General features: G+C 39.3%; 1 protein-coding gene across 1 annotated transcript; it reads left to right on the top strand.

The window, feature by feature from the left end:
* Positions 1–855: 855 nt before the first annotated feature.
* On the top strand, positions 856–25249 carry cep192 (centrosomal protein 192). The gene is made up of 51 exons (XM_033980436.2): positions 856–1046; positions 1673–1905; positions 2079–2186; positions 2282–2439; positions 2598–2659; positions 2784–2925; positions 3003–3118; positions 3209–3298; positions 3469–3618; positions 3863–4013; positions 4091–4263; positions 4340–4462; positions 4558–4707; positions 4866–5127; positions 5493–5642; positions 5716–5780; positions 5982–6203; positions 6392–6524; positions 6605–6669; positions 6757–7020; positions 7208–7949; positions 8850–8964; positions 9043–9208; positions 9316–10126; positions 10452–10600; positions 10808–11038; positions 11148–11273; positions 11562–11702; positions 11818–11881; positions 12103–12242; positions 12826–12918; positions 13708–13826; positions 13960–14157; positions 14519–14609; positions 14952–15131; positions 15543–15803; positions 16692–16813; positions 17491–17600; positions 17672–17834; positions 18274–18364; positions 18560–18638; positions 18730–18853; positions 19202–19307; positions 19394–19613; positions 20280–20356; positions 20525–20620; positions 20997–21116; positions 21776–21885; positions 22288–22414; positions 23115–23173; positions 23772–25249. The coding sequence occupies exons 2-51, from the start codon at positions 1733–1735 to the stop codon at positions 23902–23904; spliced, it is 8121 nt and encodes a 2706-aa protein (XP_033836327.1). The 5' UTR covers positions 856–1046; positions 1673–1732; the 3' UTR covers positions 23905–25249.
* Positions 25250–26467: the final 1218 nt, after the last annotated feature.

Genomic DNA, 26467 nt, shown 5'->3' with positions numbered 1-26467 from the left:
AAAAGTAATATTATGAGGGAAAGAAGTAATATTACTAGAAAAAAGTCACAATACTAAGAGAATAAAGTCGTAATATTACGAGAATAAAGTGGTATTTTTATGAGAATATAGGCTGCTGTGTGTGAATGAGTGACCAGTGCGTTATGAAGAATTTGGAGCATTTTGTTCAGATATAGCAATTTCTTCTAAATCTGTATGGTTCCACCGACTAAACAAACTCGAATGCTTGCAGTGTCCCTTCAAAATACTTATACTGATGATAGTGTGGTGATGGTGGGCTAAAAGACACCATCGTGCATAAACCCCAGTTGAAAGTTTATCTGAAGAAAATGCTCCAAATTCTCCATAACACACAACACACTGGTCACTCATTCACGCACAGCAGACTATATTCTCATAAAAATATGACTTTATTCTCGTAATATTACGACTTTTTTTTCTCGTAGCGCCCGCATCATTTTTTTTATTTAAGTGACCCTTATACTCACACACAAATATCTGTTTTATTTATTGCTGGATGACTCAAAAACAGGAATGTAGTGGTCGCTGTGCAGAGGACAGCTGTCTGCTAACTGATCCATTCCTGCAGCTTCTGGACTACTCTCTCCAAGTTATGCATTTATTATTGAAATGTGGACTCGGATGTTTGCTTAAGTTACCCATGTTTGCAAAAAATGCTGCCTTTAATAATAATAAATAAAAAAAAATCCAATATGATACAATAGTGAATGTTTCGCCACTTGTTATATTTGTGGCACAGTTAAGATTGGCACTGGCATCAACAAATCATAAGTAACTCTTTGATTATTTGTCCAATGAATTCTCTAAATTTTATAAGTCCCGCCCCATTAACATGAGGCGGGCTTCCTGTGGTTCTTGGGCGCTACTAGTTGTACTGAAAAGATTGTCTTTTGAAGTTGTTTTGGCGTGTGTTAAAAGAAAATGAAATTAAAACTTACCATCGAGACGTAACAATCTGTTAAAAAAGTGACCCAAACAAGAAGAGTCACGAAGAATTGTCGCCGCTGAGAAACGTGGGATGTGATGTGAGTGAGTTGGGTTTATCTAACGTTCAATTTATTCTCTTTCAAAGTACCAAAAAAACCCGGTGTTCATACATTTGTTCGAGTGGCCAGCTGCTGCTCGGGTTTACCACTAGTTTATGCTTTTGTACTGGTAGGAATTAGATTTAAATCACTGAAATCCATTTCGTTGACTAGTAGTATTTGGAGCGTGCTATGGGTTGGAAGACCCACTTGTTTTTAGCAAGTTGCTAGCTTCAGAAGTTAGCCAACTTAGCCTAATTGGATCATTTGAGCAAGCTGTAGTGGGTCATTCATACTCAAGGACTCAGCTGTTTATTTGGTGTTTCCTTATTGTTTTAGATTACTATTCAGTTAAACGGAATTGCACAGCTAAATTGCAATGGAACCATGCACATAAAAAGCGATGCTAATCCCATTGATTTGTAGTTATACAGAGTTGATTTCCTTTTTTATTTTCTGAATTGCAGGCAGTGTTGTAAAATTGAGATAAAGTGAGCAGTGGAATATTTAAGCCAGCTAAAGTAATATATACACCAGTGATAGTAATGTGCTGATTTTGTTAACTTAAAATTAAGATTCATGCAATCATTCTTGAGCTATTAACTCATTTTCAGTTCTGTTTACAGATGGTCTGTACCCGAGTTGATGTGTAGCCAGATTTAGTCCCCATCTTGATCATTGGAATCATGGCAGACAGCTTTTACAAGCTTGAAGATGAAGCATTTCCTAGTTTTCTCTACAAGTCCCTTGACAGCACCAGTGGACGGGCCACACTGGAAAATGTGACACTGGGATCAGGCCCAGGACTACCAGTGGCTGCTTCTACTGTTGCTAAAATTAGACCTGCTTTTGACAACAGGTGGGGCCTACTGCTGGTCTGTGCAGATGTGAGATTAAATGTGGTATGGGTTTAAGATTTTTATGTTACTAATTTACTGCTATTCAAAAGGTAGGGTTTGTTGACGCTGAAGGGGGCATGAAAGAGAGAAATATCACAAGGTCATGTGATTGCATGCTGTCCTCTGTTTTTAGACGAGATCTCGAGGAGGCTTCATATCTGGAAGGCAAGGAGCTGGAGCAGCCTAGTTCACATTCATCTGTCGAACAAGCCAAATTCTCCCTTAATTTTAAAGATGATATGTAGGTGTCCATCAAGCAGCATCTTCTGTCTCAAAAGTTGGTGTGATTAGGATAATGAGAACGATAGTGATTTATTTTTTGATTCTTTATTTCAGGGATAATGCTGATGACTTCATTGCCGCCCATCGGATGTCAGACATGCTGGTAAAAATAAATTTGGATGAGAGTGCATCCAGGAACCAGGCCTCCCTCTTGGGACCTCTACCCACACACCCAGATTCAGTTCATGGTCGGCCCACAGAGCTAGCCACAGGTAAATAAGTGTCTTTGTCAAATATAGACCATGCTCAGTCAAAACTCTCAAACATATAATTTAAAGTGTTAATAATAATAATAATAATAATAATAATAATATTATTATTATTAGTCATCTTTGTTTAGTCTAACACTTAAGTTTATCATTTTTTACAGATCTATCATCAGGTCTTCTTACATTTGCACACAGTGGACACAGAGATGGTGCAGATGCAAAGGTATGTGGTTTTTTTTCCTAGTTTGTTTCTCTTTTCCTATTTTAACATAGGTTGCTTTGGGGATTTAGAAAATTAATATTTATATTTTTATATTAATATTTTCCTTTCATGTCTTTGTTTGTAGGTTGGGCCTTTGCATACAGCAGTGGAGGAGGACAAGGGCCAGAGTGAGGGAGTAGAAAGTGACCATTTCAGTGGCAGCAACTCAAGCTTTTTGGCAAATGAAAAGCTGATGTCCGTGGATAGTATGAACAGCGATCTCACAGGTCTTTTTTGAGAGTGCATGCTCATACTAAAATACACAACAGTTATCATTATTTGGCTCTTGACTTGTCTTTTTTAGATGATGACCTTGATTTGAACAACTTGCCAGAGGATGAACTGGATCAGTACTTCAATAAATTAGTTCCTCCAGACATGCAAAGAGGAAGAGTGGAAGGTCAAGAGATTCCCACTACTGTAAGATTCATTATACAAAAAGTATTTAAAATACATTTTAATAATTTTAGATGCAATAATGTATTTTATCATAAAATTGTATTTTTATAGGATACACCTGATGTCGGAGAAGAGTTGTCAAATCCAGATTCTAGTGAGCTTGATCAATACAGACAGCAGTTCTTGGATGACTACCAGCAGGTAATATTTATTGGCAACTACTATGAAGAGCTTTGTAAAAATGTGTAAAGTGAATAATTTCCAAGTCATTTATTGGCACTCATTTGGCACATTAAAATCTGATGTTCAGATATTTTCTTGAAGCGTTTTGGAAAACGTTTTAGAGATTTGATCTGATAACATTTTTCTAGGATAATTTCCAGATGCCTGATGTGCGTGTGGCTGCGACTGGGATGGACTCCTGTCCGGCAAGTGATGAGGACACAGAAGACGAACTTGAGGCTGCCCGGAGGAAAGGCAACACCCGGACAAGACTTTTGCCAAGCACATCACGACAACTGGTCAGATCATGTGCTTGCTTTGAATCTAAACCAAACAGTGAAGTTAAATGAATTTAAAAGGACAAGAAGTCTAAAACAAGCACCAAGTCTCAAAACAAAAAATATATTAGGCTTTATAAGTGATTAATTGAAAGGAATATGTGTGGTGATATTGCAGAAAAATAATGTGTGTTGTGTATAATTAAGAGATTATTGAAATACGATTTCTTGATTTCTTTATATCAACAATTTTGCTTTGGCACAGGTTGGAGAGAGTCACCATCCAAGTTTTAGGCCTGGTTTAGAAGGTGGTAGCTCGGATGATGAGGAGTCCAGCAGTCAAGGAGGTCCATCTATGTCTGGGCTTGAGCACAGGAGATCAGCAGAGGGACAAGTCATCAATCCCCCTATCACTGGTACCACACAATATTTTAATTTGTATTTGAAAAATGAACAAGTTCATACATGTGTTTCATGTTTTCCCTTTAACCAGGGGATGGTGGAGGTGGTGATGGTAGCAGTGGCAGTGAGGAAAGTGGAAATGATGGAGGAGTTTCAACTATGCCTTTACCAGCAGCTCCTGTTCAAACCACATATGATGTATTCCGGGGACTGGGCATCGTGGGGGAAGATCAGACAAGTGACCCGAGTCATCTGCAAGGACTTGTAAGACCAAAAATAACACAAATGGATTTAAACTACTTTTTTGGCAGTCTTTTGGAGTTGTTTGCGTTGCTTTCAGATGGGTGATCGTGTTGGTCCTGTAGGAACAGGGGAGGCCAGTTCTTCAGACAGGGCCTCAGCGACTACTCAGAGAGTGGCTCTTGTCAACTGGAGCATGACTGTGGATCGACAGGAGGCTCTGGTGAGTTGAAATTTAGGTAGTGTCCTTTTTCAACTGAAAAGAAATGCCTTCATGATTACATGTACACCAAAATCTATACATGCTTTTATTGTTAGGATGCCATGGAACACACAGGCCCTACTGTGGAGCGTCTCTTGGACTCCCTTTATCTTCATGGAGGACCTGGATCCAAGAGGTTTCAGGACTCTGCAAACATGTCTGTCTCAAATCTGCAAGGGGTCACGGGGAGTTTTCATCTTTCCCAGGTTTGTCATAATATGGCTTTTACTCCAAACATGAGTATTCATAAAACGTGCATCAATATATTGCCATTGTTGTTTCCAAAGAAAATCAAGTTTCTTCATATTACAAAAAACGTACATATGATTGTGCAAAACTGTTTGATTGTATCTTCACTTTGTAGGTGGGCTTCCCTGAGAGTGACAACCAGGACTCAGATGAGGGCATAGATGAGCCAGATGGGTGCAGACAGTCTTTGGGCCTAAGAGGAGGACCCTGTGGTAATGCCTCTGCAGCTGGGCCATTAGACAGTGCCAGTGATGATGACCACAACCCCCTCTCAACCTCCCTTGAGCCCAAGTACTTCTCCCAGAGTCTGCACCAGGACGATTCGGATGACAGCTGGACAAACTGTCCTGAAAATGTGGAGCTGGAGTTTCAGCAGGGTTTGTTGTGTTTGCTACTGCTCATGCATTTGACTCCTTGAAGGTCCTGGCCCTTTTTATTTCCTCCATTTGGCCTTTTAATCTCAATCCCAGTATTGCTGAGGCACTGGCCATATGTGGGCATAGCATCATACCCCTAAGTGAAATATTTCACAGCAATGATGGCTATTTGCAAGGAGCCATCTGTACATCATGGCAACGGACAACAGATGAAAACTAGCCTCTTGGCTAATTCTGGCATGTTAAACAGTTATTGTTGGTCAACATTGCACTGTCCGCTATAAATAAATAAATAAATAAAGAGCTGTATTGATTTTTACTTGATACAACTGTCTGGTTCTAAAAGGTTATTTTTGTCTTTTCAGGGGCCAAAAATCCCAATAGTGTGGTGTATCAGAATGAACAAGGTCAGTGGGTCACTGACCTTGCCTATTACTCGTCCTTTGAAAAGGAGGTAGGCAACCAGGCACCAGAAAACTTGCAGGAGTTTCAAAATGAATCTTTTGTGGCTCCAGGTTTGTACCCGATTTAAGTTGCAAACTACATTTCTCTATTTATGCATGCAAGCTTACCAAAGTCTTATTTCAGCTGATGCTTTAGAAAAAATTGCTAAGGACCAGGAGGAATTTGAGAAGGAGCACCAGTTCATGCAGGTAAATGCACAAGTCCCAAATACCCCCTGGTTCATATCCTGGTCAGTGTAAAACTGAAAAAGTATAGTTATTACAACCAGTACCTATAATAAATGGAATCAGCTTATGGGATTTAAAATGCTCGGAACCTAGAAGTAGTTGGTAATATTTTATTCAGTGCTGTTTCTTTCTTTCCTTGACATTGTTTTGTGATGTTTAAAGGAGGAGAAGATCGAGCCTGCTCCAGCTAACACCACCTTTCAGAGTGACTCCTCATGGAAGCTTCCCAGCAGCAACTACATTCTCATGAGGGCTTCTCAGGTGTCGGACTTCTCTCAGGCCGATCAGAGCTACCTCCGCCTGTCTTTGGGCCAGTTCTTTGGACAACGCTCCGAAGCCCTGGGACATTTGGGCCAAAGAGAAAGTGTGGATGACATTAAGCGGGTCAGTAATACAGGATTGTGTTTTTAATGATGCAGTGTTCTTTAAGTCTGTGTAGTTGTGCTTCATGCCAACTTGAGTTTTTCAGCTAGTAGGACTATTTGTTTCATTCTTGATTGTTTAAAATGAATTTAAGCTCACTGTTGTTTGTATGTAGCTTGTTTTAAAGGCCCTTTTTCTTTCCACTTCAGCCGTCTTTTGGCTATGTCATCACTTCTCCAGAAAAGAGAGAACCATTTGCATTGATTCCTCCTTCAGACTTGGCAGACCCCACTCATCACAACAGAACAGTTGATCTTGAGGCGGACAGAACTCTCAACCCAGGTTTGTCTTAGTGATTTATTATGGCTAGCTTTAATTATGTTTATCTGCATTTTCTAATGTATAATATATTAAATTGGCAGAAGACCTGGATAAAACATTAGAAGCTCCAAAAGAGGCTGTTGAGTCAGAAACTTGCAAACAACAGGTATAGCAGTTTTGTTTCCCAGATTACTCTAAATTGTAGCAATTGGCTTTGGAATATTTTGTCATTTGTGCATTATATCTTCCATAGGAAACACTTGCCGCTCCTCCTAACCACAGTGAGGACTTGGACTCTAATCTGGGAAATCAAAGCTGTGTTTCCCTTGACAGTAACAGCAGTAACCTGATGCTCAGTATCAGTACTATAGCCTCAGCCATTGCAGATGCCTCCATCAGCACTGACCCCTCTCAGTTAGCTGCTATGATCATGGAGCTCTCCAAGCGGGGCAAATCCCGGCCTGAAGCCAAACCTATTGTGCCGAACACAGTTCAACAGGCAAAATCGGAGGACAACGTAAGTGTGTATCAATTATAGTAGCTTTTGTTTTATTTGTATATTGGAGTACAGCTTAATGGCTGGGCTTACACCACTGAGGTATGCCTTAAATAATAATTTTAATAGTATAGAGAACTGATGTTGATTCTGTCAAATAGAGTAATACTCAAATATTTCTTTTAACCAATAGTTTTCTGTGGTCTAGACTCCCCCTGTTGAGGAGCAGAGCATTATGATGGAGATGCTGCAGAAAAGTGCCTTTGACATGGACAAATATCTAAAGAAGAGTGATCTCTCTGTTTGTAGTGATGCCTCTCTTGGACAAACTACTTTTGACTTGACTGGATGGGCTGACAACATCAGTACTTCTCTCAATAATGCTCAGAAGGATTCACCTGATCAACAGGAACAAATTGCTCAAATAAAACGCTATGCCTCTGACAATATATATGCAAAAGCTAGTACAACACTGAACACTGACTTCAAGCGCAGCTCAATTCCTTGCTCTTGTACATCTTATAGCTCACAAACAAACTCTGGATACTCTGGACCGTCTTCCACACAAAATACACAAGTGACAGATGTATCGGTTAAAGCCAAACAATCAAATGACCATGGGGGAAAAATGTTAACAGTGAAACCACAAGCAGCTAGTTTCCCCAGATTATCTTTGGAAAAAACACAAAACAAACAAAAAAGTCCTGCATGTTCTCCTTCTCTCTCTCCTGATGTACCCAGATCCTCATCAGGTTGGAGAAAGGCTCCTACAGGCCAGCCTAATATGATTGGTGTTTCTTCATCAGTACAGAATTCAAAAAGTGTAGGACAGGAACAGGGTGGGTCAAGAAGCTGTCTCCCAATTCGAAGTGCAATGGCTGCCCCCCTTCACTCTAATGTAGAAAAACATGTTGGCTTTACCTGTCCAACCTCTGAAAGCTGTACATCAGGTCAGTATGATACATATTTGAAAGGAAATTATCTTGTGGTTTATTTGCATTTTATATACATAATTTACTATATGTGTGTGTATGTATGTGTATGTGTGTGTATATATATATATATATATATATATATATATATATATATATAATGAGGGTCATTCAATAAATAAGGTGAATTTTTCAGTATAAGGACTTTTAATACAGTTAGAAGCTTACTTTTTTGTTTGTTTGTTTGACTTGTTTTTCATATGGATTTAATTTCTTTGCAGATAAAAAAAAATAAAAAAATGAGAGTTTTGGCGATTAACAAAGATGGCCAACCAAGAAGCATGCTCCAGGATTGAACAGCGGTCAGTTATCAAGTTTTTGGTTGCTGAAGGGTGCAAACCCATATTCATACATGTTTCAGCCAAAAAAATGTCTACAAGTGGGCTAAATTGTTGAAGGACGGAGCAGTGTTGAGGATGAAGGCAGGCCTGGGAGGCCTACAGAAGTAAGGTCTCCTGAGGTGATCAAACATTACACAGTTGACATTCTCCTATGAATTTCAACGGGTTTGCACCCTTCAGCAACCAAAACCTTGGTAACTGACTGCTGTTCAATCCTGGAGCATGCTTCTTGGTCGGCCATCTTTGTTAATCGCCAAAACTCTCTCGAAGTTTTTTTTTTTTAATCTGCAAAAAAAATTAAATCCATGTGAAAAACAAGTAAAAAAAAAAAAAGTAAGCTTCTAACTGTATTAAAAGTCCTTATACCAAAAAATTCACCTTATTTATTGAATGACCCTTGTGTATATATATATATGTGTGTGTGTGTGTATATTATATATATATATATATATATATATATATATATATATATATATATATATAAAAAATATAATTTAAAAAATGTGTTTTCCTTCAGATAAATTTAAAAGCCAGGAAGCATTTGCAGATGAAACTCACTACAACTTCAGGCCTTCTACCTCACCTCTTACACAATCCTCTCCTAGTCAAACCTCTTTCCCTAGTGCTGAAAGGTATTTTGTCATTCTTATTTCATCTGTCTAAAATGTCAAGTAATTGGAATTCAGACATTTCTGTCTGCTTATTTACAGTATGGCATCACCATCATCATCCAGAGGAGCGCACTGTGACAGACTTCCGGACTACTCTCCTCAGTCCATCTGCTCCAGCCCCGGTCTCAGCAGGCTCACCTACATTTCAATGAACGATGGCACTTTGATACCTTCACCAGAGAAGAAAAAACATAATGATGATAAGGTATTCAGACTAGATTTTGATTTTAAACATTTAAAGTTAACGTAACCTTGAATTGATCAAATATCTTTACATTTAATAATTGAGTTAAATCTTACTTTTTCTTCCAGAATGACCGCACTATGTCCTTGAGTACAACCATCATTAGATTCAGCCCCACCCCTCCTGTAGAACCTGATGTCCAGTCAAGCATGGATAACCGGGGTTTGGTCAAAAGTCTGGACCAGGCACAGCCACATTCAAAGAGCTTGGATCCACTCCCCCCTCAGAACTCTAAAAGCCCTTGCGGCTCTCGTAGTGGCTCTGTTCTTGGTTGCAGTCGGACTCAGAGTGAATGTAACTATCAGTGCAGTGTAGCAGATAGAGCGGGAAATCAGAATGTCCTCACAGACTCCAATATAAGGCAGCTCACTAAAGTCGACTCTGGCTACTGTAGCAATTTCAACCTTCAGCATTCTAGCAGCACTGCAGTACCTCAGGGCTCACAGCCGTGGGCACCATCTTCGATGTCATCATCTATGTACGGGGCAAACTATGTGCCTATTCCAAGCTTTAAACCACAGTGTTCTGGTTTGGTTGACCTCCCACCACAAGGGGATCTTCAGTCATTGCTTGCCGGTCGTTCCCTTTTCACGTCACATCTACCTCAGCAGTACTTGGGGCCTGAGGTAGCTCTGCATCCCAGTGTTTATCACATGAAGGCGGGAAACGGCTTGTATGGTGTTCCTTCTTCAGTGATCCCCAACAATGATTTAACAATGAGGCCAGGCCACTCGGTTCCAGCTCCTCTGGGACTTCCTGGTGTAGTGGGAGCAGACCGTTTAAGACCTCTCCAGAGCCAACAGGAATTGGGATTAATGGGGAAGCCATACAGTCAGTTTGGGACGGAGGCTTTTGTTGGAGGTCTTGAGGATCTTAGAGGTATGTGATTTTTTAATATATATATATATATATATATATATATATATATATATATATATATGCATACGCATACATGCATACCGTATTTTAACATTTTCAGACAATATGTCCAGTAAAGGCCAGTAAAATATGTCTTTTAAATGTATTCATTGAGGTTTAAGTACCAGATGATCATACATGTGTACATTTCCATTCTAATTTTTTATTAGCTTTTTTTCATTTTTTCAATTATAAACAAGATTTTCCCATATTTTGATAATCTGTCTACTTCTATTTCCCATGCTTCATTTGCTTTATACTGTATGGATCCTTTTGTGTTTATCAGGTCAAGTAGTAGTTCCAGACGAGCTTCGGTTTCCTAATGCTTGCTGTATGGGCATCGCCTCTCAGACATCTCTCAGTCTCTTTAACCCATCTGAAAGGTGGCAACAAGTGTCCATCACTCTCACCAGCCTCTCCATTGATGGGGAAAAGGTAAGTAAGAAACCAATTGACAGAAATGTTTGGCAGTTCATGATATAATTATAGAAGTACTACATAATGGTTACAGGTAGCCTCGTTAAATTTCAATCTCAATAGCAACCATGTTTGATTTAATTGCAATGTATACAAATAATTCAAAAGGTGATTTTAATGTCATAATAGTAGCAGTAGTAGTGTTATATTATCTTATTTTTTCAGGTGGATGCCTTGCCTTACCAGTGGCTGATTGTGAAGAATAAGACCATCATTGGTCCCAAGACTACAGAGGAGCAGAAAGTACTGTTCATTCCTCCTCAACCCGGGGTTTATCAGTGTGTGCTCAGTGTGTGCTCCTGGCCTGCCTCTGCAGAATCAGAGACGGCTGCTAGGGCTAAATTATTTGCTAAAAGGGTGGTGCTTGTGGCTATAGCTGAGAATCCTGCCATAGAGGTAAGTTTGTCATTACAATTAATATACATTATAATTTAATAATACATTTATTCTTTTTTCAGGTCATTTCTGTCATGCTGCACCATAATGTTTTTTTGTGTCTTATTAGGTTGAACTGGGTAAGGCTGCGTGCTTGGACTTTGGGGACCTGCCAGTTGGAGGAGCCAAATCCCTTACTCTCAAACTGCTGAACAGGACCCATGCCACAGTTCCCATCCGTCTGGTCCTCAGTGCTGTGAGTCAGTCAGATAAAGATGATTATTGTATTAACATAACATATTTTATACCAGTCTAAACATCACTAGAATGAAAACAGGGCATAGCCACATTTTAAAACTGGTCAAGCAAGCCTAGGAAAAAAAAGATAAGGCCCACATTACAGCACTGAAAATTGAACAATTAACAATAACTTGTCTATATGTGAGAATTTAGTTTGTGGTGATTCCATTTCTCTAGCATGATAGATTTCAATGCAGTCTTTGTATTCGTTGGCTTTCATTTTCTCTCTCCTGTCTCGCTCCAGAACGCCACAGCCTGGCGATGCTTCAGTTTATCCAAAAACTCTGTGACCATGACATGTGAGGCGACGCAGCAGGCTGGGCACATTACCCCAATGTCTCCTCCTGCTGTGATGAATCATGTGATGCACGCCAGCTACGGAGAGGTGAGATCACAAAACCCACTGTTCAAAATCTGATCAAAAACAAGATATTGCCTAACCCTTATTGTGAGATTTTCTGATGCAATGCGATTTGACATTTCTAACTTTTTATTACTAGAATCCAGAGAGCTTTGTGGTTTGGGTGCATTTTCAGGCTCCTTCAAAGTACACATCCTCAACTGGTAGGAAAAAAAAATATCTATTAAGTTTGGCTACTACTAAAACTGCATGTAGTGTGTAGTTATGGACTAGTCTTAACTGTGATGTAAATGTATTGTAGTATATGCAAAATTGTTCCAGAACCAGGTCAATTACTCTCCTTTTTACACCTGCCGTTATGTATATAAAAATGTATTAAAGATCTTAAACTCCTTTTGTATACTTAACATAGATGTTATTTTAGAGGAACTTGGAGTGCCTGATGAGTTTGTGGCTCGAGTTGACATTGAAGTGGATTCGCCCGGCCCCACACATGTGATTCGAAGTATCCCTCTAAGGGCCAGGTCTGGAACAGCACGGGTCCATGCACCAAAAGACCTACAGGTACCATGGTCCACCACTCCAAATATATGTAGTTTTATATAAAAGTATGGTGGCTAAAGGCTAAACTCAATTGCTTGCACTAATCTTATTCCCTGAAAAGTGCAGGTCTAACTTTTCTGTTTGAGGGCACCCACCTCCTGCTTGTCTTCGAATTTTATTTATTTTTTTTAAATCTTGTATGTTTCACAGTATGGCTTTAAATGTATCCATCTCCATGAAGATGCGCAGGAGACACCACCGGGTCAGATCTGCGAAGAGCTGACCCCACTCTAAAAATGCATTGTGATTACTCAAAAATGTCCTGAAAACATGCAGTTGATTTAAATGCAAAATAACTGGGGTTAATGCCATACTGTGGAACATTGGCCACCAGAAAAGTTACATAGTGCAGCCTAAAGTTTGTATCGTTCTTTTATTTATTTTTTACTTATTAGGTATTATTAATGTTATATGATTGTCAAAATTATAGGTGGAGTTTACATAGCAATATCACTTTCAGCCAGGTGCCTGAATTCTCACTCTGCATTAGTCTTCTAAACTTTCTTCCCTGTCCTAATTCTCATGCTGTGGTGCCTGTGTCTAGACTGTCAGCCTCACTGCTCCGGTGGGTAAATCCAGCCAACAAATGCTGCCATTAAAGAATGCAGGAAACATTGACGTGCAGCTGAAACTCAAGGTAATTCTGACCTTTACTTTTCTTATTAGATTTGGGATTTGGGTAAGCCTTTGTGACATTTTGGACTCAGTCTGTGTGTGGGGACTCATTGATATTTTGCCCCTGTTTTCTTGTGTTCACCTTCATCCCGTCTGGCCTCTTTTCGCACGATCCCATTCCAACTCCACCTCTACAATGAATTCTTAAAGGGATAGTTCAATAGTCTGAGTCTCTGTTGGATACATATCTTAATTTAGTGTCTGTGGTAGAAATTCAGTTTATCATGCAATACATACACAAAAAAGTGAGATTGACACACTAATCCCCTGTTATGCATTTTAGTACAATTTGTGAGGTTGTGTCGAAAGATTGGAAACTTTTGAAAAACGTGTAAATGTAATTGATCCATATTATGGGAAATATATGCATTTAAGTTTAAAGTTGGATGGGTATTGTTTGTTTTTGTTTTTTAATGGCATTTATTTAATAGTTTTGAAAAGTAGCTCTCTAATGTATCCTAACTTTAGGGATATTTGCTGCTAAGAAGTGACCTATTTGTTGTTCGGTTTGCAAGGTTTTTAAGGGAATTGAATGCTTCCTTGTATATTACCTGTTATGTATGAAATAAAGTAATACATATTTCATTGTGATCTGCTGTTACCTGCTACTGGTTATATTCAGATTTAGAATATGCTAATTATTGTACTAATTTAATGCCACTTAAAGGAAAGAAAGGGGAAGTGCAAATGATAGTTTCCTCATTTTCTAAGTATTTCATGTGTTTATTTTTCAACATTATCTTGTTTGCAGTGCAGTGAATCTGATGGATGCTTTTCTGTCACACCAAATGAGCTGTCCCTAAAAGTGGGAGAAGAGCGGAGTATTGTCATCTCCTTCAAAGCCCAAGAAAACAGGAAAGCCAAAGAAAGGTACTCTATATTATATTATGTCTGTGTAGATGTAGTTTTCCTGCTGAAAATGGGAAGTCCCATCTCATGATTAGATTTGCTCAAAGCCCACATTTTCAGTGTAAATTGGTTTTCTTTGTGTCCTGTGTTGCAGCCTCCTTACCATTCTGGTGCTGCCGTCTGGCCCCCAGTATGAGGTGACCCTTAAAGGAGAATTTGCGTCAGACATCTCTGGGAAACAAGCCATCTCTTCCTCTTATGTCCTAGCCCCTGGTTTGGTCAATGACGTCCCACCAATCCTATCCAATAAACAGTTTGTTGCCTGGGGTGGGGTCACCTTAGGCCGTGCCATGTAAGCAACTTTCCTGTAATTTATGGTTACAAAAACTATACATGTATCAATTATTCATGGGAAGGTAATCAATGAAAAATCTCAAGGCCCACTGGTCCATCTTACTCGATTAAGGGCTTTCTAATGTTATTCATGAGAAGGGACAACAATGTCTGCAGGGAGTGGTTTCTCTCACAAGCTATTTCAACATAATGTACAATTTATTTATACTTTCAGGAGTGAGGTACATATTGTTCTTAGTTACAACACATAACTCTGAACCAGACCTTTACTTAAGTGTAAGGGTCTGCAGCAACTACGAACTGTTGACAGGTTGACATACACAGGACGTTCTATGCCCATTACCTTTGTTCTGATGCAGACAACAGAAGCTGGTCTTAAGAAACAATTCTAAAACTGAGACACAGCAACTACGTTTGTTGATACGGGGTCAAGACCAAGACTGTTTTCAGGTAATGTTTGCCCTTTCTATTTATCAAACAACACACTGATAGTTAACACACAGCTGTCCACCTTCTTCAACCTGCTTTTGTACTTAAAATATGCTTAGCCTAACTAGAACCTCCAAAGGACTCATATTCAGAATTTTTACAATATATGTATCATATATGTATGGAGTATAAGTATAATTTATGCTTAAACCTGTGCCAGACTCATATCTATAAAGCACCAAATGTGTAATTTACGTCACTGGCCCAAATTAATGGTGCATATCTATTAAAACAAAATTCAGCCTCACATTTTAAGACCTTTAACTCGAATATATAACTACAGTGTGACTTGTTTGTCCTCAGCTCCAGAGTATGTTCAGCCCCGAGGAGCGGCTGACCCGACACGGAGAGCTGTCCATCCGCCCCAGAGAAGATGTGACCGTGCACCTGCTCTTTGCTCCCACCCGCGTAGCCTGCATGATGGCCAAACTGGAGATCAAGCAGTCCGGAGTCCGGCCCTCGCAGCCAGGCATCAAGTTCACTGTAAGCATGAGGCTGCTGTGGACAAGCTACACACATTTCTAATCTAATTTAGTAAACTTTTTTAATAATAAGAATTGGATAAAATGGTAATAAAACATTGAGATAAAAGTTTTAATTGTATCATAATTACAGAATACAATTATCTTAATGATCTCAAATGGATACAAAATTGGGTTAGACTATGGGCCTTGTCATTGCTCAGTTGCTACTAGTGCATATTGCCTGTTATCATTAAATCAATGGCGGTAAAATATCTGACAGAAATTGGCAAAAAAAAAATAGAAATGTACGAATTATGATTACATGTTTCACTTACTTGTTTTACATGTAGAAAATACAATTGTCTAACCTAATACAATTGTTCAAGTACATCTCATTTCAAAACATTAATTCAATTTTGTAATGTCTCAGATCCCTCTCTCAGGCTATGGTGGCACCAGTAACATTATCCTGGAAGACCAAAGGAAGCAGGCAGACGGTTATGTGGCCACTCTCACAGATGTAGCAGTGGGTCGTGTCAGTAAAGTGTGTCTGTGTGTGAGGAACACTGGCTCCAGAGCTGCCTTCATCAAAGCTGTGGTCTTCTCCGATATCCACAAACGAGCCACTATGGAGGGGTCCGTCATCAGCATCGCTCCATCTCAGTTTGTTCTCAAAGAAAGGACACAAGAGGTATACAACAGATTCTGTATCATCAAAACAGCGGTTAGGAATTGCTAGTGTATTTTGCTATATACCCAGTCCATAACTGCCTCCAACTTCATTGTTTAGTCTAGTGGTTATCAAACTATGGCATGCAAACTCCTTCTGGTGGTACCCAAGGTGGTCTACAATTCTGCTTGCCTAGTTTACAGTCTATTTTATAAACGGTATCAGAGCTTACTTCTCAGCTCGGAGTACTGAGCAGACCTGGCTAGAAAGAAGCACATTAACTGTTCTGCACATTTAAGCACTTTAATCATAGGTGGCTGTCACATGAACTATTGCTGATTATTTGCTTGTGCATTGTAACTTTTTGTAATTGACAAATAGCGGGTTCAGTACTTATAGCATGTTCATATAGAGATATAGCATGTCCATATTGGTGAAAGTGGCTGTGGTCAAAGACAACATTCACTGTTATGCTAAAAGTGGCTCCTTAGCAGTCGTGATAAATATGAAAGCCAGATGCTTATATAAATTATAAATTAAATTGGAATTGTAGCCAACTAGTGATTTCAGTATAATACTTATTTGAGAGGCAGTTTTAAATTTCTAAGATAGAAAAAGTAGGCTATACTATTAAAATCCTATAGAATGAATTAGATTTATCACTATAACTGAACCCCTGCAAAAATAATGTCTGGTATCAGTACTTGGTATCAGCGAGTACTCAAAATGAAGTATTGGTGCATCCCTAGTCCTGTGATGGACCTGGTTTAGATCTAGTGGTACTTGGAAATCTATTCTTAGGTGGTATTTTTTTCTTGCAAGTTTGATAGCCACTGGTCTAGTCTTGCATTATGCCTGTTTCATACCAATTAGAATACATTTTAAAGGACAATATAACTGTACTTTCAGGTCATTACAATCCTTATGAAGTCCACCCAGAGAGAGCTGAGCCTGTGCCAGTTGACTGTTGCACAACTTGCCACTTTGTGCTTGTTCTGTGGGGATGAGGTCTCCAGGCAACAGTACAGGAAGTAAGATCTTTTTGTTATATTAGTAATATTTATTCTGCTAAGAGCAGTGTGGTCAGAGCAGTTCAAATATAGTGTAGATGTAATTATACTTTTTATTATTATTATTTTTTACAGCTTTTAACCACGTTATAAGTGTTTCCCCTTCTAATTCATACATGTTTGAGTAATCTTTATTCAATCTCCTGCATTCAAGACGTCATTGCTCCAGTCTCCTCGTTTTCATCCCCATGATACATGACTACTGCTCTTTTTACTTTGTATATAACCTTTTTTTTTTTAAATACAATTGGAGAACAAAGGATTTGGCTGGAATGTGTGGCAATTTTGGCACAAGAGAAAAATCTTCTGCTATGGCACTTTGTTGTGACAACGTTTATAGCGATGTATCGTAAATGGCCTGATACCTCATTGAGCTCTGCATTTTTTCAGCCCAAAAATGAACAGACTTTTTAAGTCTTTTTAGATCAGTATTGTCCAAAAATGTCCAAAATATAACCGGATCACCCACGAGTGCCACAGGTTATAACTAGCAGACAAAAGCACAAAGACTTCTTTAATGTAAATTCAACAAAGGTATTATAAGTTCATTTGCTTCAAGCTTTGCAATTAATTTATTTCCAGTGGTTCCTTTGGGAGTGAAATCTTTGTCCTTTTTGCCTTTTTTACTTTTGCTTCAGATTACTTCAAAGCAAACCAGAGGCTGCACGAAAGGCACTCTCGGAGAACAGCCTTTTGAAAAACATAGAATTCAATGAGAAGTTTCTCGGAGAGGAAATTGTTACAGAGAGTAAGTTGAAACACATCAAAAGGTTTCCAATGAACTTGCCTGGTCTAACTGATCACATACACTTTGCTTAGCGTATGATCTGCCTCTGCGGCCCAACGAAGCGCACCTGTTTTATGGGAATATGAGTAAAGTGGTGGTGTGTTTAATGGGCAGCACCAAAGGCCTGGAGTCTTCAGAGAACAGCCACAGTGATGAATCTCTGCCCTCCTCACGGCGCAGCTCGGCTACTGATGGGTAACTAATATTTTCAAATTTTTTTGTACAGGCTAAACTAATATTAAACAAAAAAACGATCTTTACTGACCTTTACATAATAAATTACGTGGCTCCAGTATATTGATCTATGTAGTCCTATACTTGTTCTGATGCAGCTCAAGATCATTCTAAAGCTATTCAGGAAAGTTTCATTTCTGTCCTGTGAATGACTTTTTTTTTAGTGTAGATACCTGCTCAGATTAGTTTCGATACTAGTTTTAGGATTGATTTGGTGATCTGATTTTTCAAAACTTTGGACAACCCTATTCACAATTAAATTAAACAGTTTTAATGTTCACTATTTCCTTTGGATGCACCTGTAGGTCTTAAAATATCTTAGAATGTATTATAATATACTGACGTGGTTCCAACATTGTAAAGTAACTCAGATATTATGTCCTCTTGTGTGTTCTTTCAGCGGTTTGACAAATGGCAATGTGTCCCTAGACGTGCTGCCAGTGAAGGGTCCTCAGGGCATAGGCCTCAAAGTACCAGAGCCATCCTTGAAGGTAACATTTAAAGAGCTACTTCAATGTCATTGTTGAAAATGTCTTTATTACAAATGCATTCACATGATGTACCATTGCTGCATAGTATGTCCTTTTTTGGGACCTAATTTTAATAAACATTTTAAGAGTTTCCCAGCCTGTTTCCTTATCAAATGTGAACCACTTGTGTTTCTAATCATGCCTCCTCCCTCACAGGGTGCCGAACCGTTACACAAGCCGCCTGAATCATGGACCATTCATCCAGAGCAGCTTCTCCTACCTGCTCCCACCATCAGTGAGTCCAGTCCCAATTATAGTTTCAGATTTAAATACCAGCCTGTTTTTAAGCAGAGAGTTGAACATTTTTTGTGTACTTGTTTCCACAGATGGACCGTCCACCACCTCAACAGTTCAGATTCGGAATAACTCCACCAGAGAGCTGAGCTTTGACCTGTCTTGGCCTGCTCACTGTCTCACTATCACCCCTCAACATGGAGTCATTGAACCTCAGTAAGTTCATATTAATGGAATATTACAAATTATTATGAAAAATCATGGTACACGTGGCCATAGATGACTAGTACATTACAAAGGGACAGAATTTATGCTTTGTATAATGGTGAGCTCACTCTTTGACAGTTTCTCATGTTTACAGGTATTATGACAGTATGTGATACTTGATAATAGATTTTAAAATTGGTTAAAATAAAAGTCAGTTCAATTATCAATTTGAGTGGAATCTGTTGTGGTAAAATTGCTCAGTGAATCAAATAATACTTTTTTTGGACTGCATGTAGTACTTCTGTTATGTTTTTGTCAAATTTACATACATCATTGATTTATTACATACATATCTAGGTGCCACTTGCAAATTCTGATCAGCCCCAACCCCTCTCTTGCAAACAAATCTTCTCTGCTGCCCTGGAGTGGAAAGATCTACGTCCAATGCGATGGTCAGCAGAAGGTAAAGTATTCTAAATGATTTACTTAATCCTTTCTAATTTCAGTCTAATTTTTGCTGACTTTTTAACTTTTTTTTTTTTTTTTTAGTTCATTAAGGTTCAGATTCGGCAGGACTTGGTGTTGGACGTTTCCGCGACAACAGGAGACCCTATGCTCTCGGCTCTTCCTCCTCAGGCTGCGACTCCAGTGGTGCATCTTCCACGAGGCCCCACAAAACCACTGATGTCCACGCAGCCACCTGTAGACCTGGTCAAGATCAGGAGTAAGACTGTAGTGTTCCCCATCACGGTGTCAGGGGAGATGTCAGGTGAGCTGCAACAGATGGAGGTCATAAAAAAGTATTGACATCTTTTCCAAATCTGTGTGCATTCTTTACAAAACAGTTCTAACAACCCATTATTTGTGATCATTCAAGACAATAAAAAAAATAATAGAATAACTTTAATTACTGACAGATGAACAGATGACCTATTTAGGCTCTAGTGAACTTTTTTTAGTAGAGTGTGCACCACCTGAAAAAGGTGGTGAGCCCTTCAGAAAGGTAACATGGTGCACCTTTCCAATAAAGTAAACATTTTGAGTGGGACACCCCATTGTTTTGGTCCAGTTGTGACATTATTGTAATATTACTAATACAAATTAAGTTCCATTTCATTGTGGGATCTTTCATTTAGATAAGGCAAATCTATATTTCTTGTATTTGTTCTATTCATTAATACTATATTAGAGTAATAAAAAAAAAAGTGTCATGAATAAATGACAAAAACTCTTTATTCCCCATCTCTTTAAAAATCTTATGTGTGCTTTCAGATTTCTTTTTTTTTCTTTTATTTAACCTTCACGATCACTCAGAAATTTGAAGTTTGAGTGAGAATGCTTTTGAAATGGTGAATGTTAAGTCATGTGCTTTGGCAGCCCACTGTGTTGAATGTGTGTATTTTTGTTGGAGACACTCACTGTGTTCTAACTTCAGAGGCCCAGCTGGAGGTGGAGAACGGGGACGTGGATTTGAGGTGGTACTTGTCATCCTTCGCTCCGCCATACGTCAAGGTGCTTTAATCTCATTATTGATTCTTCTTTCAAACCAACAGATTAGAATGTTTACTTCATTTCCTAGTAATTTACAACTGCTAATGTGGTTTTTGGTTGCTTTGATGACATTCAAATAAAGACTTAAGCATTTTTGTGACATTGCACTCAAGCTGTTCTCTCTCCCAGGGGGTTGACACGTCAGGAGATGTTTATCGAGCCACCTACACAGCGTTCAGATGTTCCAAAGTTTCAGGGACACTGGGAGCCCATGAGAAGATGCAGGTAACGCTTTTATTTCCAGTGTTATTTTTGTTATGTGCACTGGTTTCTAATTCACACATCTACATTCACAAACACTGGTTGTTTCTTTTTAGATATTGAAATTACATGTATGATTTATACTACATTTAATCGATTTAAACACACTGACTTCTAGGGTGTATGTCTGAACTCACTTGGTTTGTTTTGGAGACGAGTTTTTCATTGTACTCTGAATTGTAAATTTATCAGCTTAATCGTTGGCCAATTCGGCCATTTTGACATTCATTTAGTATGATGTCTAAACCCAAGAGAGTCACTCTGTACCTATGGAATGTGATAACAAGCTATGAGAAAATGATAAAGTAGGTGCCAATAGAAATTTTGTGTGTGTCTCCAGGTGCCAATCACTTTCCTCCCGAGGGACCGAGGGGAATATGCCCAGTTTTGGGATCTGGAATGCCACCCGCTGTCTGAGCCACAACAAAAAACTAGGCTTCGCTTTCAACTCTGTGGCACTGTGAGAAGTTTTCTACTTTTTTCACTTTCACACAAAAAATAAAATAAAGTAAAAAATCACAGCAGGAGGCCTCACAACTTGCATAAAAAACTAATTAAAAAAGGCACCATCAAAATCTTTCCAAACAAGTTCAAATCATGTTTAAGCTCATTTAATTTTATCCTAAAGTTCTGCCAAAACAATTAATTTTAACAGATAAAGTTGTACTAAGTCTTTGCAGTGTTCGTGACAGAATTGACAAATGAGAAAATATGGATGTGGGATGATAAGGAGGGCCTCCCCACTGGGACGGGCCTGCGGGCTCTGCATTTGTGCTGCTTTTAAGTGAAGTGTTGTGACAGACGTGGTTAACTTAAGAGCACACGCACACAGCAAGTGGGATGTCAGGAAAACGGCTTCATATTATGTAGGTTAAGTAGCAATGATAGGGGTGACTTTACTTGTTTGGTTTCATTTGTGTTTGGGTAAAGGACTGTTAAACAGGTAAACTGTATAATACACTTCAAAAAGATCATTTCAGTTTTTCAAACCAAATAGGCAATTATCACAGCCAGGTGACGTGTTTGTATAAATATATTTTTCCCGCAAAAGTACATGGTGTGTTGGGCCTATATACAAGTAGCATTGTACTAATGGTCTGTTTTATGGTATTTTTAAAGAGTACCAAGTCTGGTCCAGTTGAGGGTCCACAAGAAGGAGACTGTTCTTTAGTAAAGACAGAACCTACAATCAAGAAAACCAAGGTTGAACCAACTGTGACCAAGCCCAGGTAACCATTGACAGTCCAGTTGAATCTTGCATTACATTGTTGTTTATAACTAATGATGCAATCTGTCAATTATGATTTGTCTAATATAGTTGTACAGGTAATAATTAAAAGCATTGTGCATAAATTCCTGGTAAACAGTTTCAAATCTCATTGAAAACACAAATGGCCTCCCTCTGACTATTTATTTATTCAAAATGGTTTGGACCAATAAAAGGTTGTATGATTAATTTCTTTTATGTCTGGATTAAATCATGTAATACATTGAGCTGAACCTATGAAATTACTCATCACTTTTCTTCCACGGGTTTAATATGCCCTGTCTTCATTGTATAAAACAAAGCCTTTGGAGAACAGGCTTCAAAAAGTACAGCTTTCCTATCTTCTGATTGTCATTCTGCTCAGTACGGAGGAGGCTGTGCAGAGGGGTGTGTACTCTCCCCAGGATCTGTACACGTTCCCAGCCACACGGGTCGGTGAGTCCAGCTCTCTGAAGGTCAACATCCGAAACAACTCTGCCGACACGCACGAGGTAAGCCGGATTCCCATCAAGACATCCAGAAGGAGAAGGGAGTTTTCTTTTTCGCTTACCACAGCAGAAAGTCAAATCCATTGTATACACATGAAAGGCTATCAACTTTGAGGGGAAAAGGAGCTAAGCTGTAACCTTGGTTTGGATGGCTTGAGCATGTTTTAGCAGTTTGGGTTACTTTTTTGGGGCCAAGTCTACACATGGTTTGCAAACTGATATTTTCCTAAAAGGATTTTACAATGTCGTTCCACAATTACCCAAATTCAGATTAGAAGAACATATGCTACATGCCACAGAAAGTAAGTTGTTTGTTTCGTGTACATGTGAAGCTTAAATGTATCACAACTAACAAATTTGCCTTCTAAACACATGACAGAACAATATTGCATTGTTTAGTACTATTTCATCAATGCATCTTATGTGCACTGAAGTGGGATTTGTTCTTTTCCTTTAATTCCAAAATTGACTTTGAAATTCTAGGCTCCCAACAACACCAATACGAACACAGACAAAAGATTGAAAATACAAAATGTACTGCACTTGTGTAGCCGTGGCCTCTAAAAGTGCTCCCATGTTGGGTGGTTTAAGTAGTAGTGACAGCAGCTGACGATTTGCATGATTGAATGTTGTAACCTAACGTTTGTTCTGTGCCTGGCGTGGACTTGACATTTGATGTGTGGCTTCTCTAATTGACTTGCAGCTGAAATTTGTAAGCCCTAGGGAGCCCTTCCACATCAAGCATTCCAAATACTCCCTGAGGTGAGTCAACCGGTTATTATTTCTGACAGAAAGTTCACTTTTCCTCTTTTCTTCCACACTCCAGCTGGTTAAACGGGGCTTTGGGGAACAGTGGCTGAAAATAGAAGCGAGTTTCTTCATATCTTTTATTGTACCATTACTGTACATCCCTCCTTCCCATTCTCACCTCTTAGAGCGCACCACTGTTGTTTAAAGACACATTATACACATTTTTGCCATTTGTTTACCATAATAACCCCTTCTTTAACAAGTCTACCAAAAGTGTGACTTTACAGCAAGTTAAACACAAACATGTTTTGTCATCTTAATCTTTAAATTCCAACCTTGAAAAAAAGATATGATTTACGGTATACTGGTTAATGAATTGAGATTAGCCAATGTATATGTATTGATTTTGGACTGTTTTGATGCGGATCTTATTTTTATAGATTTGTTTTTTTTGTTTCTTGATTTCATACAAAGTGAGAAAATATTTATAGTATTTAGTCTACTTGAAAACACAAAAAGCGAGTGCAGTTTACACCACTAGTTTCCCCAATAGTAGTGCTATTGGCATTAGCTGATGTACTTATTGCCTGTCAATCGTCTTCCTCCATAGATCTCAGCATTATTTGAAACTCCCCGTCCAGTTCAAGCCCAGTACCCTGGGCAGCTACGCCGCCGTGCTGCTCATCCAGTCCGGCAGCAGTGGAAGTCTTGTTATTCAGCTGAGCGGTGAGGCTGTGCCCTGAACGCTACTGCCCACTCCAAGTCGTCCTCGTGTGGGGAGGCTCTTGTAGAAATGCACCTCTGGATCAGTCATCATGAGACTCACAAATGAAAAAATATTTGGCCAAAAGTGTGTCAAATAAAAGAAGCTACTGGACCAGGGGTTATTGTGAGAATATTTTTACAAGCAAAGAGATCCTTAAAGATTGTTTAATTGATAGAAACTGAATGAATATTGCCATCATGTGGTTTGCTTTTTAAGAAAAACTTCTTTAGCAGCCTAACTTAAATGCTGTATAAGTTAGATCATATAATTCATTCAAATCTGATATTTATTTCTTTACAATATTACAATTATCCTTCAGTTCTTTGTGCTAAATTGATTTGCCTGACACCGTGAGTCAGAGAGTAAACTGGAGTGACTAACATACTTCTAACCAGCTCCAATCTGTATCTGGAGAAACACAGGTGTCCTCAGCTGGCCGGCACTGAACCATGTTGGTTTTCAATTAATGTGCACTGTTCTGCCCATTCTGGGGTAATGCTTCTGTTCATCCAGGTCTGGATGTGGGTTTGACTTATGCCACAGTTAAATCACACACCAGCAGTATTACCTTTTTTAGATAAATGACCCTTTACCAAAATGCCCAATAGTGTTTTTGCAAAAGGAAACACATTAACTGAATGTATTTTTCTACCTTTTGCACAAGTTCCTACATGTCTCTTTTGTACATTTCATAAGGCGCTCCTAATTGCCCTCGCTGCTGTGTGAACACCTGCTTGGTGGCCTTTGGCAGTGTACTGTGTTAACTTCCCAGCAGCCACCAGTCCGCTCCAATCCGTCCAGATGTACCTAATTTAGCCATGATCAGGGAGGCTGGGAGCAGCATTAGGATGGTTAATGATTGTTATTACATGCTAAAAGAGTTTCCTCTGTTGGGGCTTTTGTTCGGCAGTGTGCCAGGGTTTAGTATGGTTACCATGGCAAACGAGTTAATCGCTGTTCCAGTCACAGAAAATTACCTTCCCACTCCTCTTTGGATCGAGGGCAAGTGCCCAAAATTGCTTTGAGCTTTGGATTCACTTCCCAAATCTCCATTTTAACTTTGAATGGAAGTAAACATATGTAAACTTTAAAAGGCGTAATTATTTATGAACTGTTGAATGCCCTAGACTGAGGCAGATGTTACCACCAGTATTTTCTGTTAACACTATTTTAGATGAAGGCAGTATATTGGCAGTCAAAGGCTGCACAGAACACGTCCACAAAATATCTGGATTGTTTGTTTTACTCATTGCACATACTTTAAAGTATATTATGTAATATATTGTATTTACATGTTTTAAATAAAGGTTTGTTATATATGGTTTGATGTTTAATTGTACTTTTGGGTAGTTTGTTAAACAAATCACATACAACCAGTACTTAATTTATAAATCAGACGATGCCAGAACAAAAAAATAAATAAAAATTGGGGCCGGTGTCCATACAAGGTCAAAACTTTACCGGAACGCACACAGTCCGTGAGTATGAGCACTCAGGAGTGTCAAATACGCACTTGGTCGTCTTGTTCAATTCTAAGCCATACAAAGGGACATTTTAATCGTTTTTATGCACGTGTCCCATCGCGATGTTCATTCTGACTCAAGTCACAGCGGCACATGGCACTGTAACCACTCCGTCCGGATGCCCTCCCTGACGCTCGCAGTCCCCACAGCAGTCCGTTCCCTCACCCTGTATCGACTCAATCTTACTCTACCACAGTTTGGAACAGATCTGGACTGGGAGCTGCTCATTCAAACAAGGCTGTTGACAACGCTACAACGCTGTCTGACGGATGCCCTCCCACGCGCTCGCTCCTAGACCCCGCGTCAGAGCGCAGCACTCCGCTCGTGCGCGTCATGTATCGGCTCAATCTGACACTGATCTACAGTAATTGGAACAAAAAACTGTACAAAACCTGCTCAGGCACATGAGACACCATAACCTAAACCCTGTGATTTTACCTGTATTTAATCCTAATGCTGCGATGTCTGATTCCCTCACATCCTCGTCTGCCCTCACTGCATTTAATCTCGTAACAAATGAATCCCATTTTGCCGCTTTGACTCGTTAAAAAGTGAGTTACCTGTAATTTAGATTCAGAGCTCCCGCCCTGCTCGGGAGGCTGGGGATGGGCGGGACCACTCTCATAGAGGGGCTCGAGATGAGACCTAGTCTTCGGCTAGTCTTTGGGCTTAATTCATCTAAAACACAAACGTCTGTGTGTATATTATTCAAGACCTTAAACATAAAGGTATAACAGTCTAGTTACCGGACCAAAGAAAACGGGTGACGGACCGCAGTAGCCGGACCCTGTCCCGGCTCGTTCCGGCACAAATGAAGCCCTGCACACACCTGCAGCTGCTGCTCACAGGGTTTACTCCAGTGCTCTGGCTTAGCAATGTTTGACTGGTGTTACTATGTCATGGACTAACTGTGTCTATATAGGTAGATATAATTGAAATAAAACACAATGTTAAAGGGATTTTTTTTACATGATGTGTTTTATATCAACAGTTCCCAAAACTGCAGAGACGACAGTT

Source organism: Periophthalmus magnuspinnatus, chromosome 16 (assembly GCF_009829125.3).
Source record: "Periophthalmus magnuspinnatus isolate fPerMag1 chromosome 16, fPerMag1.2.pri, whole genome shotgun sequence".
In the NCBI taxonomy this organism is placed as follows: domain Eukaryota; kingdom Metazoa; phylum Chordata; class Actinopteri; order Gobiiformes; family Gobiidae; genus Periophthalmus; species Periophthalmus magnuspinnatus.
Note: the sequence above shows the minus strand (reverse complement) of the source record. Positions and strands in the feature narration are given on the sequence as shown.